We start from the raw sequence: 22,135 nt of genomic DNA on the forward strand, positions 1-22,135 counted from the left end.
AAATTCAAACTTTTATATCTAGGATTTAAGGAATTTTTCCAGATTTAATTTTGCAGTGGCATAGCTAATCCGTCCGCGATAGAATAAGGCACAAAACTGAATAAACAATCAAGTTCCTTTGTGTATTTTATGTAAGATTGGACCTGCATACTTAGCGAGCGCCAGAAATCACATCTATAGTCCAGTCAACAGTAGCGAGCCCGCAAGCCTGGTCAGAGAGCGCCTATTTAACTATTAAAAAACTAAGCTATAGAATGGAATAATCTGTATATACTCTTCAGGATTTTTTTAATGGATGTTCAAAGATTATTTAGGAACTTTGGCAAACTCGAAAATTTGATTTTTTAACACTGTTTTTAAGGCTCGAATATGGCCCTTTTCGCGATTTTTCAAACATTAAATTATTTATATCTCGGAAACGGTCAATTTTACAAAAAAAATGGCAAGAGACAAAAAATGTTTAGAATGACCCAAAAAACCTTATAAAAATACTTTCGGGCCAAAAAAAGCATTTTCTACGTTTTGAATAAACAAAGTTTGTTTAAACAAATTTGACCAGTTTTTGAGGTCGGCAAGATCTTGATCCTTATTCAGGGGTATATTTGGAAGGAGAATATGAACAAAAATCCTATCGGAAATTTTTTTCAAATAAATGCGACGTTTTCGCCTTGTCTATAAGTATCCTGGCTAAAATTAAATGAATAAGAACACAATATCTAAACAAAATAAGAACTCAAATGGGCTAGGCAGACGCGCCTTTACATTTCCTAAAACTTCAGCACAATCTATACATTTTTCGAATTATAAACCCGCCGAATATATTACCATGGAATCGGTCACGTGACACTGTGGTATATACTCTCAACGAGAATTTATCAAGTATTGATTTGGAAGCCCGCACACGGAAGTCGACTTGGGAAATGGAAAGCAGTCAGGAAATTTAGTCTCCACTATAATAAGGAAGCGTAAATGTATCTTGGCTATGTTCTACTAGTATGTCTATACAAATATAACTTTCATTCTACTGCATATAGTATAATATAATTTATTATTTAATTATAATTTGATGGGGAGAGGATGTTTGTGCAAAAATGGTGAATTAAAAGGAGGGGAAGTGGAGGAACTCCATCATCTAATAGGGGAAGTGTAGGCACATGTAAGGGGAGGTATAGTAGTAATAGGGGAAACTGAGAGGAGGGGGAGATTTGAAAGAATTAATTTATAATATTTCCATACTTTTGGAATATTGATGATAATCAGAAGGCAACAACTACTTTACAATCTTTATGATAGATCCAAAGATTTATACTTCCTCTATTGAGCTAATTTATTACTCTAATTGAAAAATTACACATTTTTTTTTCATTAAGACTACTTTTCTCTCTGAAATAAATCTAATTAATTTTTTCAAGTGAACTATTTGAAATTAAATTACCTGTTGGAAAGTGTGCGAAGTCCGGGTCGTTTGAGGAAAGCCAGGAGGAGAGTGGCATTCAAGATTATTGAACCGAAGAGGACGAGGCTCCAGATAGCGATTCTGGAGTTGGTCCTCCATCCCTCCAATTCTTCCAGGCTCGCGCCCAATTCTCCGCCCGACGTCTCCGTCCAACCTCCATCCATTCATAAATGATTCCACGCTCCTAAAATATAAATAACCCATTAATTTTATTTAAATACGAAAATTGATTTTCAGTTTACATGTTTTAAAATTTTTTCTGAATTAAAATAATGTAATAGAAAGATAAAGAAAGGACTATTTATATTGCTATCAATTATAACTAGAGTATTACATGAAAAATACACTCAACTCCCGAAATAAGAACGGTTACGGGCATAACTTGCTGTGGCCTTGATCCTGAATCCGGGAAATCGAAACATAAACAGGCAGAAACGCATAAAACTTCATGAAACTTCGGAAGCCATCAATTCTAGGAATATTGTAAACCGAGAGTTCTCATATCGAGAGTTTAGTATATAAAATATAAACAAGTATCACCTTGTATTAGTAAAATGAAGAACCGAATTTGATTAATTCGAGTATCGGTTATTTTTCATTTGTTTGATAGACAACTGCCATGTTACTTGCACATGGCAACATCCTACGTAAACTCTTTTAGGTCAGTGTCAAGTCTTCAATTATCTGATACATTCGACAGTAGAATACTTTCCCCGATGTAGAAATGTGCCTTCATTATACTTTTATTCTTACGAGTCAGTCAAGAATGAAACGTTTAGTTATTGTTCTTCAGATAACTCTTGCATCAAAGCCTATTAGTTCGTTTCTTTCATTGTTACACAGAAGCTCTTTCAAGAGTTGCTAACGAGAATAAGTAATGCTCAATTTTAATTGGCAGGAACAAGATATATTTCATTGCTGCCTTTTATGTTTTTGAAATTAGTACAATGATCTTGATCTTGAAATTTATATACCTTACAATTATTCTTAAAATTTTCACAATTATTTTAGGTTCTTAACTTGTTCAATTTTCTTGATTCTCAAATTTGTACGTGTAATATTCTTCGTTTTGAAATTTGAGCTGTTTATAATTTATTCCACCTTGAAATTTATACATTAATCTTCATCTTCAAATGAGTACAATTTTCTTGATATTGAAATTTATACCATTTTCTTCATCCTCAAATGCTTACAAGTTTCATCATTTAGAACTGTGTTTATCGTTTCTTTTATCTTTAAATATGTAAAATACTCTGAATCTTGAAATTTCTAACTTAATCCTAATCTTAAAATTGGTATCATTTCTGAAAATGTCTACATTAATACTAGTCTAAAAATTTAAATCTGTTCTATTTTGTTCATCGTCAAATCTGGTTATCTAAAATCTTTAGCTGGACTATATCTTCTAAATGAGCGTCAAAAGTGAAATACGTGTCCCTTGACTATCTCAATTACTTATAGGTACGACAGACAGTGGGCACTCCCCTATATCAGATGATTTATAGGACAATATTTATCAACTGCCCCAACCCAAAAATCGATCGGATTCAAACTTGGACAAAGTGTAGTCCTATTTATAACTCTGCTATTTCCATATAACAAATTTTCTTACCATGGTTGCGATTGAGGTTTTGACGTATTTTCCATTCATCATAAGCGTTTTTTTTTTAAAGAAACAAGTCTGAAATAGGGTTGTTTCCAAAGTCAAATATCACGTTTCCAAAGCCAAATATCACGTTTCCAAAGTCAAATATCACGTTTCCAACGTGCTTGGATCTTATGGTTTATAAAAATTATAACATTATAAACATCAATAATATATTTTTGACATTTTGTACACAATTTTTCATTTAATATGGAAATTAGAATTTTTCTAAATAGTGTTAATTGGATTGCAAGATTGGTGTCAATCTAGTAGAATTTCCACCAATCACAACTTAGGTATCAGTGATTCTTACACAGTTTTTCTGCGTGCATATTTTATTAATATTATTCATATCAACAGTGGGAATACGAAAATATTATTTGATGAAATGTAAAACTGGAGAAAAAATGTAACAAAAACTCTGCATTTCGATTAAAATTAAACATTTAAGCGTTACTTTATCTCAAGTTATAAAACGATCCTGATTTTGAAATTCATACAAATTTCGCTGATTCTGAAATGTGTACAATTCTTTTCCATTTAATTAAGCGTGTGTCTACAAAACCCGAAAAATGTAACTATTTTTAGCGAAATTTCGGTACATTGCTTCGTCGCAAGGACGGAGATTTTGCTCTAACAAATGAAAAAATGGATACTTGAAATATTTTTCAAGCTTATGTTTTTGTCTTACCGAATATCAGAGATGTCATCAAAAGGTCAATGTTCGTGTTATAACGAACATATTTTTAAACAAAGTTAGTGTTATATGTATTCCAATTTTTTTTTAAATACCTCATATAAGTAATGTAACTTTTTTCAACTTTATAAGTCACTATTGATTGATCTTGAAAGGTAATCGAAAATTTGTCAATAGGTCATTCGACGCGTCGCGAAGATGCAAACAGATATATCGGATATAGTACCGTAGTATCCATTACATCAACAAAGTTTTCTTATATAAACAGAATAAACCATTTTTTAACTTCATAATTACAGAGGGATCAGCTTATTAAGTACCGTAAGTAATATATACTCAAAAATACTCATTCGCAGGGTAATGAAAATAACAGAAGAAAAGATTTGGGAAGACCAAAGTGGGTTAATGCCAGGAACGCCATGTACGGATCAAATATTTAGCTTTTAAGACAGATCATCGAAAAAAGTTTGAGAATAGAAATAAAAGTTTTCTTTGCATTTTTTGACCTAGAAAAAGCTTTTGACAGGGTATAGATGGAAGTAAGCTTTTGGAAGTCCTGGAAGAGTACGGTGTCAATGGACGGCTCCTACAAGCAATAAAAAAAGTATATACGGGTAGCAAAGCTAGTGTAAGAGTAAATGGGAAACTGAATGACTGTTTCGATATTATGTAAGGTGTTAGACAAGGATGAGTTATGTCTTCATAGCTATTTATATTATTCATGGACAAGTTTAAGAATCATGGTATTCGAAGGAAAGAGTGAGAAAATAATATGCAGCATTGTACTGAATAATGAGAGAGTGGAACAAGTTGATAAATTCGTATACCTTGGTAGCTTATTCACTAAGGACGGAAAGATAGATGAAAAGTTAGATAGGCGCATAAACGAAGGTCAGAAGATTATTGGTAGAGTAGGGCCCCTTATGAGAAGGAAAAATATATTAAATAAAGCTAAAATGACAATACATAATTCTATATTTGTACCGACTGTACTATACGGTAGCGAGATATAGAACTATCAAGAAAAAGATAAGAGCAAAATTAACGAGATTGACATGAGATTCCTGTGCATAATATGTGGGAAAACCCTGATGGACAAAGTGAGTAATGATATCATTCTCAAAAAATGTGGTATCATATTATTTGAGAAATAAATCGTTCTAACTTCTAAACACACAAAAAACACTTCTAATTCTTCGATCTTGCTCTAAAATCTCATCAGACCTGGACATCAAGTGAATCTACAAATAGAACAAAGTTGCATAATGCATATACGTACAAAAAAAATTTTTTTAAAATTAATTCTCGAGGCTCTGGGCTTGACATATTTCGAACTATAGCAAATAAATTGATTTAAAAACTCAGGCCATTAAAAACCTCCCTCTATGAGGAAGCAATACATACGTAATGATTTTTTTTATCAGTTCAAAAATAGGTGGTTCAGTCAGAGTGGTAAAAGTCATCCTGAACAAGACGTGCCGTTGCAGGTACAGGTTTGCAAAGTTACAAACTATCCGGATACGGATAAGCCTTAATGGGAACGCAATTTAATGTGGACGTCCGATGGACATTATAATTCGTGTGGCAGTCGCTGTTCTTTATTCAAATCAGTTATGTTGCGACTGGTATTGACCGTAGTGTATGACACTAAATTGTACGATGTCGCGCCCACGGAAATTTGTTTAGTTATGGTCGAGGCGAGATATCCATCTAGTGCCATCGATGAGTATATAAGGACACTGGGGTAATACAAATTGGGCACAAAAGCGACTAAGGTTACAAAAATGATCCATCTAAATATAGCAAAGGGTCACACGCAAGTTGCTCCATGATTCAAATTGCAATCATTAGACAGGTTCACGACGATCATTGTGTCACAGAACGCTTCTGTCATCCCAGGTGGAAATACACCACCGGCCCAGTACTGGCCCAGTACAGCCTGCTGGAGTTCCAGTACTGGCTGGTTGTACTGGGCCAGTACTGGCTTGTAATGCTTGGCGGTACTGGCGGCCAGCACTGGCGTAGTACTGACTGTCAGTACTGGGGCAGTACTGGAGAACCACTGGCGTACGAAAATGCCGGAGTTAATTTTAAAAATGATAAAAAATTATTTAATTGTTTTAAAGACCATCCATTCATCATCATACGACTGCATATCGTCCAAATATTATTTATAATTACAAAAATATAATTTTGAAACTATTTGTTTAATTTTAATACCCACTATTTCTATAATCTAAAGATATAACAAAAAAGGTATTTAAAAAATAAATAATAATTGACTGCGAGTATTTTGTCAATACTTGTTAATGGCACTGCTTAGAATGAATACATATATTACATTTTTAAACATTATATTACAAATAAAATTTGTAATGCTAAGGAGTACCCCCGAACCTACATATCTCTACCACCTAAATCTATCGCCTAGCAGTCGGGAGTGCTAACCATTGCGCTAAACCGACAAGTTAAAACTTGGTGAAAAAGCCATCCTCATAACCTAAAGTTCAGAAAAGTTCAAGTACCAAATTTTGAGCTCTCTTTTTCTAATTATTTATTATTATACGACGTTATGTGAATGTAAAATACACGAACTTCTAATAGGAATATCAATTAAATAATTATTAAATAAATAATTTAAATCAACTACAATTTATCTTCGTGTAATATTTTATTTTTTCGCGTTTTAGACCATTTTAAAAGTTCTGATAATAACATTTAATGAGCATTTAAAATTTATATCAATGGAACTTACAAAATTTTACCACGTTGCGCAACCATTTTTTTAATAACAATTTTCTTTAAACCTTCGTGTAACGTTTTGCTTTTTAGGTGTTTTAGATTATTCTACAACGATTAAGACATATATCCAATGTAATTTTTTCTGAACATTTAAAATTTTTCATGCCTTTACTGGGCGAACCACCGGCTGTCTGTACTGGTGGGCAGTACTGGGACAGTACTGCGCCGGTTGTGAACTCCGGAACACTACCGACATTTCCACCTGGGATGCCATTCACTCAAGTTCAATAAACAGTCATAGAACTCAAAAGAGCAATGCTTCCAAATAAACAAAACAGTCTTATAAAAAATGAACTAAATTATAAGAAATCTAAAAGAATGTTTTGCTGTTGCAAAAAAGATATCTCTGCATCCGTCACGAAACCATAATTTTTTATCCAATTGTAGACATTGCGACTACGCAACTTTTACGAAATCTATGGAGGTGGTATGGGTTTAGAACTGAGTTTGTAGTTTCACATAAACAATTGTTTCACTAATGAGAAGGTCAGAGCAATATTATAAATAATAATTATACAACAACAAGGATGCACATGCAAACCTATTGAAAAAGCTCGTGATGCAAGTTTGTAACGAAGAAACATAAAACGAATCTTCCTTCGCGTAATACAAGGAAGTAATAAAGAAGAATTCAAAATAAAAAGGATTGGCAAAAGAAAGATATTATGCTAAAGAAAAAGAAAAAAACAACCGCAAACATAAAAAAAACCTCTTCGGATGATCAGAGGATTTCACCGAGATATATGCTTCTGCCTTAATTCATAATGAATCATTTTCTTCCAATTTTCAATGGTATTTTAGATCTAAATCAGTCTATTCCAAAAATAAATGGCGGCATGTGAAACATGAATCATTATATCCCACACCTAGAAAAAATTTTCTTCAATTCAAAGAAAATTTTCTTTGATAGAAATTACTTTCTTGGTTACTTTATTACAATTTTAATTAAAAAAACAGTTTGCTTTTTTAACGAGAAAATTTTTTTCAAATGAAAGTAATATTTTGTTATATTCAAACAAAAAATGCATTCATCCTAGGGGCCGTTCAAAAACTACGTTACACTGCCAGAGGGGCGAGGGTAAGGGGTTCTATATACATAAAAAATTTAAACGTAAACAACAATTTCTTTAATGGTTGGAATTGTTTTTTAAAGAATTCCTCATTTCCCCTGTTTTCAAAAAATTGCCGCTTTTTCTCGTTTTTTTGCCTAAATTTGAACTGAATTTAGAACACAATGAAAAAATACAAGTTTTTTTAGTTAAAAGAAATTCATTTTTTCTTAAAGAGTCATAATTTCAGTTTAAAATTCAATTACTTTTGTTAAAAATGCAATATGTCGACTTGAAATCTTAAGCGTTTTATATTGAATGTTTGGTTAAAGAATTTAATCCTCAATTACAGTGAAACCCCGAGAGAGGTCTGCTCCGGACATGAAAGTTTTTCCTTTGTTCACGCCTGAGTGACCACTGCACACCCCGTGCAGCTCCTTTTACTCTTACCAGTGGCCTGAAGACAATTCTCGGAAGAACTATATCGGGGAGCCCTTATTTCGGAGTTTTACTGTATTCCCCTATTTTTGTGAAAAGCCATCTTATTTCCCCTGATTTGAGAGCATTTTAGGCAGTGAAGTCTTAAAATATTATTTGTTTACGTTTTGTGTTTATTTTAAGTGTTTATAAAGTGAAATCAAAGAAAAATATTTAACCTCAAAAAAGAGGTGATAAGAAAAAGTGTTCAAAATAGCCTCATGCAGCTTTTGTAAGCTCATCATTCCTAAAAATGGATTAGTTTAAAAGAAAGCAGACGATTAATTTACAAGTACTTTTACTTTGAATTAAAAGAATTTAAGTTACAGAAACGATTTCTTCAGTTTAAATATGACTTTTCTCTGGAAATTGTGTAAAAGGGAGTGACAACTGGGTCGTCTAGAAGTGAATCTAGTTTACTTAAACCTGTAGGAGGTCAAGTGAATGTTCCTATCAAAAGATTATGAGAGACTCCGGCGCTCTCGAATTGAGAAAGATATACAATATCTCAGGAAGGGGCGAGGGAATAAAAAGGTTAACAGGTGTTAGTGGGCACCGGATGTGTAGGCCAACTTCATCTCGTGTTGGTTTTCAATTGCAAAACCGATTATGTCGTCCCTCTTTCGTAATTATTATCTAATGCGCTTTCAGCAAAAAGATAACGTCTCGCTTCGTTCATAATAAAGATCGTGGCCACGGAAAACCATTAAAGAATGCGGCAGCAAGCCTACGCTAGATCTTAGAGGCATTGTAAAATATTTTCAAAGCCCCGAGCAAGGTCTTTCTTACATTAGTAGACTGATTATTTTTTGTAACGTTTGCAAATCTTGCAGACTTCCTGGTTCCTTTTAAAGACGATAACACACTCATTTTATTAACTGGCATTGAATGAAATCATATTACTTTTTAGGACGGCTAACGAAGATTATCATTACGGATGTCAACTCGAGGTTCAAGTATCAAATCTATTTGAGTTTATTCCTATTGCCGATGATCCTATAAGGATATTTTATTCCAGTGTTTTTATTAAACTTTTACTCGGGTAAACCCGGTTATACATCATGGCCACGGACTAAGTCAAGTGACTGATGAGATTAGAATGTTATAAGTTAATACAAATAATTTAATACGATGGTTGAAACCTCCTGCGATGATGTTGTAGGTATACAATTACGAGCGGTCATGAGCGTTGGACGTGACAACAGTCACCTCTGGATGCTTTCTTAGAGCTACCATCCTACCATCCTACCTACTACTATTATATGATTGAGCCATTTCCCTTTCGGGAGAGGCGTAACTCACCCCGGGTAGAAATTATAACTTGATTCTTAAGAGGCCCTGTCTAGATTTCCTGTCTTCTATCCAGGCCCTAAAGTGGGAATCAATCGAGGGCGCAAGCGAAAGAGTCACGCTCGACTAGCGAGGTCATCAGTAGACAACCCAATGAGAGCCTATTAATAGGGTCTTTATAGAATCTAGATAGTCCCTCACACGCTGAGAAAAACGAAATATTGTTTTGAAGCATCCAATGGTGTTTTTGCGCTCGTTCAAATGCATATGCTATTGTTTCTCTTTTTGTTAATTTAAATAAAATATTATTAAACTATTAAAAATTTTATCATGCTTTAAATTCTGAAGTGTGATCCTATGCTTGCATTAGTAAAAATGTTTAACTAGCACATTGCCATAATTTATTACCGGAAATTTTTTATTCAAAGAAGGAAAATATTAATCCAAATGTAAATAAATTTCCTTTGCAAAAGTTAAATCTAAAGATTTTGTACACCTTTCTGTAGTTTTTTTTTGCACTCACAGCTGTATTGCCCGTTTTACCTGTCGAGGGCTTTACATGGTCCCCTCGAGAAAATAATTAATTGATAGAAATTATTTTTTAAATATATCTTTATGAATAAAGCTTTTTATCTAGTTTAATTAAAAAATATAGTGCTAAAAAGTGAGTATATAAATAATTTAAGTCAAGTAATACACGACAATATCCTGTTGAGGGCCAGCAGAGGGAAAGCCTAGATTCTTCCAGCTATAAGAAAATCTGGCTGCGGCCTCGTAAGAGCCAATATTTAGTTTAGGCATAAAGAGGCAATTTCTTCCCGGGACTCAGTGAGGAATGAAGTAATTTGGGGCTAGGGGTGTAGATTTCTAGATTGATCTAGAATTCCCATGTTATTTATTTAGATAACACGTTCGTTCCGCAACACTGCTCTGATCCAGGTTGCTGATCAATCTCTCTAGCGACCACTCCAAGTGAAGAGCCTCATAAAGACGTAATGTGAGGTTCCCCGCTCGGACCGATTATTATCCAAGGTATTGTGTTTCAGGGGTCATTCACTCCACTGAAACTCTTTTTATTAACTATTTACCGCCATACTTTTCTGTCCTGGCATATTTCTCTAGCTTCTTTCACGTCCACGGATTTTTTCATGCAAGCTCTCATCTTTCTGTGCTTCTTATGTCTCTTCTAACTAGGCTCTCATTCACACATTCTAACCATTTCTTATGCGGTCTGCCTCTAGCCCTTTTAGCTTCATTTGATATATTTTTACTTCTGATAATGAGACTTGAGATTCATACCGTCTTCGTCGAAGAGGGCCATTCTTAGAAACTTGTCCATGAATATAATAAATAGCCATGAGGACATAAAGCATCCTTGTCTAATACCTTGCACAATATCGAACTCTTCACTCACTCTCAGATTAAACCTTACACTCGGTTTGTTACCCGTACATATTGTTTTTATTGTCAATAAATGCACAGAACACCTTTTTATCGAGATGTTTTATTCAGCAGTTTATTTTATTCAAAAGCCAGTCTGGTTTCAGAATTCCATGACTTTTTCAGGTTTTCCAGGTCTACTTTTGAAAAAAATCCAGGTCTAATTTTATTTTAAGTCCAGTTAATTCTATTTAATTTCAACAAATTCAACTAAAAGCAGACTAATTTACCAACAATCTAGTGTACAATTATTTATCAATGTAAATGTCAAGAGCTTTACAATTATCATTCAACTTTAAAATGTTTCTATTATTATTATAAATTTATAAAAATTCTGAAATTATAATGATATTATTTTTATTAGTTTAAAATCAATTTGAAAATTTAAATGTCACTGCGAAGTGAGACAATAAAAGTTTCTGTGAACAAATCAATTTTTAACCTACACAATTCACTCGATTTGCACCTTCTTTTTTAGGCTGTGCCTAGCCTAATCATTCCATGTAACAAATCATATGTAGTAACTAATGCAATAACTAATCCCAAATTTCAGGACGAGACACTTCGTATTTTTTAACATATAAGATTTTTCAAATTCCAAGCTTTCAAAATTAATATTTTTTCAATTTTATAAAAGTACCATTTTTTTAAAATATTTTCATATTTATCAAACATAGTCTTATATCTGTACTGAAACGATCTGAAAATAATTATCAGTGGATGAAAATAATTTAAAAAGATTCTTTATTACATTATAAACGAATTGATGAAAACAAGTTATTTTTTGTGATTGATAATGTTTACCTCATTCAAATTCAGAGTTTTTGAATAAAATTTCAGAGAAATTATGCTTCATTACGATCAATTAAAAATAGATAGACAGAACCTTGTGATTTTACCAATATTTCGTATGCATATTTAAACAAAGATTACCTATTAAAACATTATTTTTTATAATATTAAAATTACGCAAAAGAGAATGCATTTAACTACCTTTTGGGATCATTGACTCATTCTCGTCAAGAAGAGAGATAGCACCATATGTTTCTAGGGTCACGAAGTACTCAAATAATTATGTATTAAGATTTTGAAATAGTTGTGGTCAAAAGAATTCTAGCAACTTTATCAAAATTCTATGACTTTTCCTGAATTTCCAGAACCTTTTTCTAAATAAATCAAGTTTTCCAGATCTAGTAGCAATTCTCTTATTATTATTGTAACTTCTTTCGTTCTCATTCATACATATTACTATTAATAATTGTATCTTAAAGAAACATAATTCCCATGAATATATAGAGGTCTTTTTTATTGGGATTCTGAATCCGGAAGTTGTTAATTTAAACGTTTTCCTGTGTGGTATCCTTGTAATATGTAGACACCATCTGTGGTCCATTAAGTTCGCATTACTACACTCTCAAATGTACATCTCAAGATTCTATGAATGAATGAATGAACGAATGAATAGAACTTCACGGATCTGTTTATATACCTCGATGCCTCAAGTGTATTTGTCTCTTTTTCCCCTAATTAGTACCGGCAACGCTAATCCATGAATAGTCTGCGAATCAAACAGCTTCTTTTTCAAATTCATTTTTGCACCACAAAATTAGGTATAAGATATTTCCTGTGCAAAATAGTTGTTTTTTACTTTAGTAAAGACTCTTCGCTCCTCAAATTCTTTTCCTGCAATTTTAAAACTTGATGAATTACAAAACAACATTAACTTTGCCATACTAACAGTTCCTAAATGGAAATGAAGAAATATTAAATTATAATGAATAAAAAATATCGTAAAATTATTTCACATTTCAAGACCAAGACAATTTTTTTAATAATAAAAATTCTTCTACTTCTTTCAGAAATTAAAACAAAAAAATCATGAATTACAAATGAAGATCGACTCCCAACGATAATGAACAAGATTACCTTAATTATATGAAATTATTTTATTAATTCAAAACTGGTAATTAATGGTCGAAAATGTAATAATTGAATATAATGGTAACGACTTCGATATGCACTTGTAAAGTTAAGGTGAAAAAGAATAGTTACTCAGACTATGCGTGAACTAATGTTTTGATTTTAAAAATTATTTTAAAATCATGGATCAAAGGAAATTACGCCTTTTTGGAATGGCAGTCCTCAGAACTTTAGCAAAATAAACTTGAGGGGCTGACGAGGACCAATTACAAGTTATCACAAGCGCAAGAGAAAGTCAGAACAGTTCACTTTCGACTGTCAAAATATTAAAGATCAAGTGGAGGATATTTTTAAAAAGACGAACTTTGGTGGTTATACGATTGAAGAAATTTAAAATTTGTTAATTATTCTAGTTCAAATATATCAATACTTTTTATTCTTCAGAAAAATAATAATATATCAAATGAATAACTGAAAACAAAAAATTATATTGCAGAACATTTATCCTCTGATAATGGCAGTCTGGTAGATAATAAATTGACAAGGTGAATTACTTTTATCCGAGCTTTTATCACCTCTTCTGCAGCATTTTTTAATTAATTTTTTATCACATTTTCGTAAAATTCTAACTCACTTTCGATTAAACTTGCAATTCATAGAAATATTTTACGAGAACACGGGGGGAGGGGGGGATGAATAAAATAATGTTCTATGTACTCTTTTTCCTCGACTTAAAGGATAGCAATTAGTTAACAAATAACGCATAATCGCTAATGATAAATGATGTTACACGTGACATTAAACACCTATAATTAAAGAGCAATTGCGCGTTAAATTTAATTTCAATAAGATGGACATCGGGGATACCCGATCTTAATGGACAAAAAAACATACGGATCATCTAAAGATTACTCAATGATCTGAAATTACATAAATTACTTATTTTCCCCAAGATTCTGAAAAAGAATTTGTTAACTACGAAATTGGAAACGAGATTAGAAACTAAAGTCACGTCACTGCAGGTGTGAAGTAGCAATGCAAAAAAATCGATTGATTCAAGGAATTAACTGCATGTGAATAACTGAATAAGCAATAGGTTATGCAAAAATATATAAATTTCTCCTTACTAATTTTTTCTGTAAGATTAAAATTCCAATTATTTATTAATTTGATAATATAAGAATAATAATTTAAATTTTCGATTTTAGTAGTTATTTAATTAATTTCGCAATTTATTAATATTCTTTGGTCTTCTAAGTACGTCTAAAAGCAGAAATGCCAGCAGAAATGTATATTTCAGACAATTAACAATTTAAATTAATACTGAATAAAAAATCAATTAAGGGGGACAAATGGGTTAGAAGAGATAATAAAAATAGTACTTTATTTATTACGTCCTATTTCTAACGCAAGCGTACTACACTTGTTCATAAACATGATTTATTTCCGATATAAATGCAATGTTCTTGTAGATCATAATCTATTGGTACTAAGAAGTAATTAAATCACAGGTGTGTTTCCCCACTAATCAGATTATCGAGCAAGGATCTCTAAATGTTTTTTGTTGTTGTAATTTACAAATACGTCTAATCGTCAATAATGAAAAACATTCCCAGGAAAGAAATGACTGACAGGAAAATAATAAGTGGTTTAATTGCAGTCTGTAATGACTATAGTATTTGTGCCTATTTAATTAAAAGAATCAATAAAAAAGGGAGATTTCCAGTAAATGAAAAATAAGAATTTTGAATAATTGCTTTGATTATTTACTATTGAACAGTTGGAATGGTATGATTTGAGTTTGATGTCTAATTGTCTATTATTTTTGCGAGTCTATTTTGAGTGCTCGGTGCTATATTTTCTGAACATTATAAATTCGGACTGTAACGTCAACTGCCGATTGTTTTGGACTTGACAGTTTATAATTATCCTTTGACGTTTTAATTAAAGTGTAACCTGAGATTTAAATTTGGAAGGCATAATTTTTAATTTCACTAACAGGAGATATAATTTTACTTTAAAAATTTGTAATTTAAAATAAAGATGAACCATTATGACATTAGCTCACGACTGACTGACAATTTGTCTATTGTTTTGAATGCCGGTCTCTATTTGAGGCAGAAATCAGTATCAATTAAGGACAATGATAAAACATAATTTTAGACTTTTTGTAATGCCCCAATTCAAAACCTTTTCGGTTAGAGTGTTGGGTCTTAAAAATCCGGATATTTGGCTAAAAAAACCTAACTTTTTTCGGCACAGATGAAAGTTTCAATTTTTTAAAAGTTTTATTACATAAATAAAGTTTAATATGGTTTAATACAAAGAATTTTGATTTGTTTCTACCACAACGAGATTACGCGGGAAACATCCGGTTGGCCAGACGTGACGTGAAGTTCTTCGGTTCTTCGGACAACGACCCAAACTCATTTTGCAGACAATAGCACTGATGTAATAAAATTATTACAAACATCGTCCAGTGGGCTACTTGCCAAGCACTCGTGTCCAAAATCAAATGAAAAACGATATTTCGTTGGTACATTTAAAATGGAAACCATTCAATTTAATGTAAATGGTGCAAGAATAAAATCTGAATTCAAATTACTTCTTCGATTCTTATAATAAATAAAAAAGCAGAAAATAATATATAAATTATAATTGCCTAAATTTATATCTAATCGTGTTATAATACGGAGAAAAATTCAGATCAGAAGAACAGGAATGATTACCTAAAATCGTTGTAAAAAATGACTCTATTCATTCTTTTCAACTAACACCCAACTAAAGATAAGAGAGTGTGACGTAGCTTGGCAATGCTTACTGGAGAGTTTAGTAATCATTGCCAAGCTACTTCATATACTCTATTTTCTTTGTCCGATAATTAGTTTGATAGAACAAATTATGTCCCACAAATAGTATTTTAACGTTCCAATTTTTTTATCAACTGGCTCAGGGTGGCCACAAAAATTAAATTTCTAAATTCCCTGATTTTTTCCGTGCCAATTTTTCATTCGCCTGACTATTAGTATTTAAAAGCCACCATTTTAATCTTATAACATTTTAAATGTAAAGCATTTTTATAGATAGAAAAAAACTTTAATTCAAAATTTCAAATGTATGCCATTTACTTCAAAGCAAGTACTTTAATTTCGTTGAATTGACTTTTAATGTATACTTGAGTGTATCCGTGTTTGCTTAAATTTACCTAAATCAACTTGAAAACACAACGAATTGACTGGAATATTTTAAATTGTCAATACCTCATTTCTAATGCACATTATCAGTTAATTATTGAAATTATTAACCTTAATTAACTTCAATTCAGGTAAAGTCACTAACTTTGAATTAAGTATAATAATTAGGTCTCCTTCAATACAGTGTAATTCAGCTGAAATTTACTTGAATTCGCCTTTCATATATTTACTTGAAATCTATTGACTTTTTATATTTGTATAATGACGTAATCTATTGCCACCTTCAGTTTCCTCCTTCGGAAGTTTTTCTTTCATGGAATTTTTTTGTCTCCAGGCTTTCATTTACTAATCGATATTAAACATACTCAGGAACTTTCCAAGACATTTTCCGTGTGACTTAAATGATTACACCTTTTTTTCCACGCGATGTTTGACCTGCAAAGAAACCGTTACGCGCGCCGCATTGGAAATTAAGCGATCGATATTTCATATCCTCAGGTTCTCTACACTGTATTTTTTCAGTGGCACCCCCAATTCTTATCAAAGAAATTTAATATTTTCTTATTAAGTTAACAAAGAAGTTGCAATTGTCACAGAAAAAACCAAATGTAATCTTTGCAGCGATTTCAGAGTAATATTTACCTGCAACAAGAAGTACCTTCACGTGTTTAGATTCACCCACCAGATGGGAAATGGTTACCATGTAAACTCTATTAAATTTCGTTGTTTCGAAGCGAAAAAATTCAACTTTATCTATTTGAAAATTATCCCCCAAAAAAATTCATTTCTGTTTTTCTGTGATAAATTCCAGTAAAATGTTACCACATTAAGAACAAACATTAAGTTTTACCCACTTGAAAGATATATACATTTTTCAAGCTATCAATTAGATCAAAATGACATAATATTTGATAAAATTATATTCTAAAAAACATCTGATATATTAATAGATTAAATGCTTTTACGATGATTTATTATGATCAAAAGAGATAAGAAGAAGATCAAGTGAACTGCAATGTTCAAAAAACGTCCGTAAAAATTCGTAGTTTTCTAGACTACCGGAACCCGAAATATCTCTTTTGATCATCTGCTATAATCATAAAGTAATCAATTGAGTTTCGGACTCTTCTCACGGGAAATTACATCATGTATGTGAATATTCTTAATTATCCAGTCAAATTGGCCACATCCTTTTCTCAGTACACAAACTATTGTCATATTACAATTATACAGCCACTCACCGGTCACTCGTCGATGTAACGCCGAGCACGTGTAAACCAGGTTTTACTTCCGGAAATGACTTGACGCCGATCAAAAGTGGCTACTTCTTATCAAATCAAAGTTCAAGGTAATTTTCATACTTCCTTCTAACATTTTATTATTTTCTTCGTTCTGCTTCTGAATCCCTGGAAAAAAGAACATAAATTTGCCATCCCATATGCGTAATTCCAGCCAAATTTTTTTTTTAAATCTCCACCAAAATTTTGCATGGCCATATTAGCGATTTAGCTGTCAATTTTCTCCTTAGTATTAGGTCTCCAAAACCCCCTAAGAAGAACGTTTTTTTTTCTTTTTATTTTGTCGTTAATTTTACTGTTCTTTTCAAACCTGCATAAGAAAGGCAATTCTTAATCGATTTTAAAGGTTAATATCTATTCAAATTTATAAAAGCTGTCCCTTTTAGCAAAAGTCACTTCTATCAAATCCGTTACATTTTCTTAAAATAGAAGAGATGAGTCCGGCTGAGGCCGGAAAAAAGAAAGCGCGGAAATTGAGAATATTTATTTTACAAATGTAATAACAGAGATATATAGCACGTCCTCGGGAGTGTTCCAGATTTTGTCGCGAGCAACCAATTACAATTTCAAGCTGACCTAAATGAAGCAATGTCCGCGGTTCGCACTTTAGTCCTCGAAAATTCAATTTATATAAACTAAATTCAAGGCTTCGATTCCAAAGCTGCAACAGGAGATATTTAGTAAGATCGTAAAATAGCTTCAATGAGGCAATTAAAATGATAGAAATGCTTAGTGTGGTCTAATGTGTGTGAACCGTCGACGGATATATCTATGTTTTCAATATTGACCTATATTACAAAAGCATAAATTTTATAAACTTTTATCAAATAAATACTTCATGAGATATTAATTCATAGTTTACAATCAGTGCACTTAACTAGTCTATTTTTAGAGATCGTGGCTACGTATACCAAAATTTCGATACAAGTAGTCAGATTTTTTCGGTACAAATAAGGGGAGCTGGAAAATAGGCTAATGCTGCCGACATTTCGGTACATATAGCTTTATTTTTTCAGCACGCGTAGACACTGACTGTTTTTTATATATGCGGACTAGATATTTTATTATTTGTGTAAGAAAAACATATGTAATAATGAATTTATTTTAAGGAAAAAATCCGTCTATAATAAAAATTTAATGAAATAAAATCTTATTCTTTCCTAAAAATTGAAATCCTTGAACTGATAAGTCATACGTGACAAATTCGAAGTAATGGATTTTCATCAAATGGCGCGTGTGAAAAATTTGCAACATAAGTGATTCCTTTTGTAACATGAGATCAAAAAGCAACTGAATGCCTTCGCGAATACTTTGTTCACTTAACGCTCTCACTCATATGTCAAGCATTCTGGACAACGTTTTTACGATTTTCAAATATGCTGAGTTATTTATTTCTAAACATTCCAACATACTATCATACTCAATAATCCAACGAGTGACTCGGACAAAAGGTGTAGGATTCCAAATATCGATTTATTCTCTAAAAAAGATGCATGAAGTCAAATTTGATATTGCGAATTATATTTTTTATTGCAAATGATTGAAAACAACTGCAAGTAAAAAAAACACAAAAATACCCATTTTGACAATAAGCTGTAAAACGGGGCTAAGCGGTATGAAAAATGGGGAAAGCGGGAAACAATAAATCTTCAATTTCGCGAATTATATTGAATGTTCCGGATGAAAAACTCCCGCTTATCCCCGAGTTACGGTGTCTAGAATATTAAAGCTTTTAATGCTGAATAATTTTTGATTTCGTATATAGCGTTCAATATTGAGCATATTCAAATTTTACGCCCTTAAAACTCATCCGTTTTTTCTCTTGAATATTAAAGCATCAGTAATGACAAATCTTGGAATGTTCATAATAGAAAGCGTTGCTAAACTGGCATTTAGAAGTGATTCAACAACTCAAGGTCTTTGTAATATTTAAAATATTACTAACTTGCTTTTTGAATCTTCTTGTCTTATTTTATTTCGTCAATACATAGAGTATGTAATTTATTAATTAAGAATGCAGTTATTATAAATTATGCAACGATCATATTAAAACATTTTCTGCTTAAAATTATTCGATTTCAAACGCTTTTAATCGTAAATAATTAGAACGTATTGAACCTAACATTTTTCATTGTGAAATGATTTTTTTTTTTGGTGAAGAATATCTTATTAGGCATTTTCAATTCATCGTCAGCTAACTTCACTTCGTTGAATGCTGACAGTGAAAACAATGTACCAAATGCATGGGACAAAACTTTATTTTTCTGTAATCTTCGTAATTAATAATAATTACTATCATTTTATTATGTCATTAAATAGCTCTTAGCAAAAACTATTTTTCAAATACGTTTATATAGAAAAAACTGAAGTTTTTATGAAGATATTAGCAAAATAGTGCGAAAATGGACCGCACCCCATGCATTTGGTCGATTGTTTTTCCCTCAGCAATAAACGAAGTGAAGTTAACTGGTGATTTAAGATTTTTAGATTTTTATCCCTACAATATATTCATCTCCGAACACGAACAAAATGTACAAAGTCATGAATTGTACAGTGAAATTTTTTATATTTCGGCATCAAAATTAAAAAAGGGCTCAAAGTCTGAAAACTGGACCGAATGAAACTTTCAATGTTTCATTGAAACTTTTCATCGACTCTCATCCCTATCTATAGAAGTCACCCTGATAATCGTTAAAAGTTAAAATATTTTTCATTAGATGTTCTTAGAATTGAGATCTATAAAATAACTTTATATTTTTATATACACATATATTTTATGTGATTGCAAGTGATTTCTGGTCAATGTAAGTGACTTCAGGTGATTACACTTGATTTCAAGTGATTTCAAGAAAATTGCAGGTGATTTCACAAGAGTTTACTTAATTTAAAGTGATTTAGCGATGAATTCTTAATGATTGCATGTGATTTTAGAGTAATTGCGAGGTCATTGTAATACGTACACCGTTTACAAGAGTTATCTACCCTTTGAGGTATATATGAGGAGGTGAAATGAAAAAGCGCACAAGTTACATTATGGAGCATATTGAGTTAGGATTATGTTCTGGATCTTTCCCGTCAATTATATCGCTTGGAATTTTCAAAATCGAGCTAAACATCCCGGACGTAATGTTCACGTGATGTTTAGCTCCATTTTTACTATTCCAAGAGGTATAATTGATGGGAAAGATCCAGAACATAATCCTAATTCAATATTCTCCATAATGTGACTTGTGCGCTTTTGCATTTCACCTCCTCATATGTAACTCAAAATATCGGGTGACACTAATTGCATGACTGCATATGATTACAAGCGATTGCAACTGATTCCATATGGTTTTACTTGATTTCAAGTCATCCCCTTGTTATCTCCGCGTTTCAGCCACATCATTCTTGGCACTTCGGAAAATAGTCCAGTCAACGGGGAACAAATATCACTCAAAAAAAAAAGTACGTAAAAGTAGCATTTTTTTCACAGATACGTTGGGAATGGCTTTATAAAGATCTTGTAAAAAGTCCCCAAACATACGTGTACGGCGAAGTACCGAAATTCTGGAAAGTGTTAAACAATAACATGTTTTTTAAAATTACTCGAGAACTGTTGATTTTAGGTCGAATATGGTTCTATCTATTATGGACTTCTTATCAACGTCTGCGCTATGAAATTGGATTAGCTGCACAATTCTTCTATTTCTGAACAAATAAAATAAAATCTCAAATATCCTGGAAAAAACGTCGGAAATATATCAGGCGATTTGTACTGGAGCAAATGCAGGTTCCTGTTAACAAAAAAAACGACTAAGTCATTTGCATGACAAACTATCAGTATAAAATGAGCTCAACTTCAGTGTATAATTTGATATGTTTAAGGGGATGCTTTTGAGATGAAACTTCTTCTAAGTGTTCCTCCATTTTCATACAATACATTTTCCAATTTGCAGGCCAAAATAATAATATTTATGGCCTCTTTTAAAGCTTTAAACAAGTAAATTTCAAAATTTAAGCTATGATATCGAAAGCAGCGGTGATTATGAGTCCTAATGGCAGCAATGGGAGCGGGGGCGAGAACGGTTACCTCTTTCGATAATATTGAACCCTTCGAAATTGTTTTGCTCACTTTTCCCGACAATAGAATTGGCCCTCGGGTGGCCGTGACGTCACTTCAATGCAGGTTCTCAATGAGGAGCGCCATATTTTCCCAGTCTCCTTCAATAGAATGTTGTTAACATTACCAAAAAGAATCTTGACATAGTAGATTTAACCCCTAAATGAGAATGTAAAAAGATGAAAAGTTTTTAACTTCTACGTGTGAAGTAAATTCCATCACCATTTTCTAGTGCTTAGGGAATAAAGTACAAATTAATCCGAGTTATAGACATTTCAAAATTATGTTATATTTATTCTTAATTGTCTTATTCACTGCGTTTGAAAATAAAAAATTCATTTTTGTAATTATAATTTTTTATAGGTTCTTAAGGATATGTTTGTAATTACTCTTATTCAAATTATCAAGCACAATATATTTTTCATAAAATAAACAGATGGCTTAATGTGCATTTGCATTAATTTTATTTTATAATTTCATTTTTGAAATTTTCGTCATTGAGAACCTGCACTGCAGTGACGTCACGGCCACCCGAGGGCCAATTCTATTGTCGGGAAAAGTGAGCAAAACAATTTCGAAGGGTTCAATATCATCGAAAGAGGTAACCGTTCTCGCCCCCGCTCCCATTGCTGCCATTAGGACCCATAATCACCGCTGCTTTCAATATCATAGCTTAAATTTTGAAATTTACTTGTTTAAAGCTTTAAAAGAGGCCATAAATATTATTATTCTGGCCTACAAATTGGAAAATGTATTGTATGAAAA

General features: G+C 32.1%; 1 protein-coding gene across 4 annotated transcripts in view; it reads right to left on the reverse strand.

Annotated features, from left to right (window-relative positions):
- LOC117167201 overlaps positions 1–22,135 on the reverse strand; it is a 73,389-nt gene that overhangs the window by 14,136 nt on the left and 37,118 nt on the right. For 3 of the 4 annotated variants that reach the window (XM_033351932.1, XM_033351935.1, XM_033351934.1), the window contains 2 exons: positions 17,212–17,376; positions 1,436–1,640 (listed from right to left, as the gene is read on the reverse strand). In XM_033351932.1, the coding sequence (XP_033207823.1) occupies positions 1,436–1,620 (185 nt within the window). In that variant the 5' untranslated portion in view covers positions 1,621–1,640; positions 17,212–17,376. The remainder of the gene's footprint in view (positions 1–1,435; positions 1,641–17,211; positions 17,377–22,135) is intronic. The other variant, XM_033351936.1, reaches the window with a different exon arrangement.

The sequence above is a fragment of the Belonocnema kinseyi genome, chromosome 2 (genome assembly GCF_010883055.1).
Source record: "Belonocnema kinseyi isolate 2016_QV_RU_SX_M_011 chromosome 2, B_treatae_v1, whole genome shotgun sequence".
Taxonomy (NCBI): domain Eukaryota; kingdom Metazoa; phylum Arthropoda; class Insecta; order Hymenoptera; family Cynipidae; genus Belonocnema; species Belonocnema kinseyi.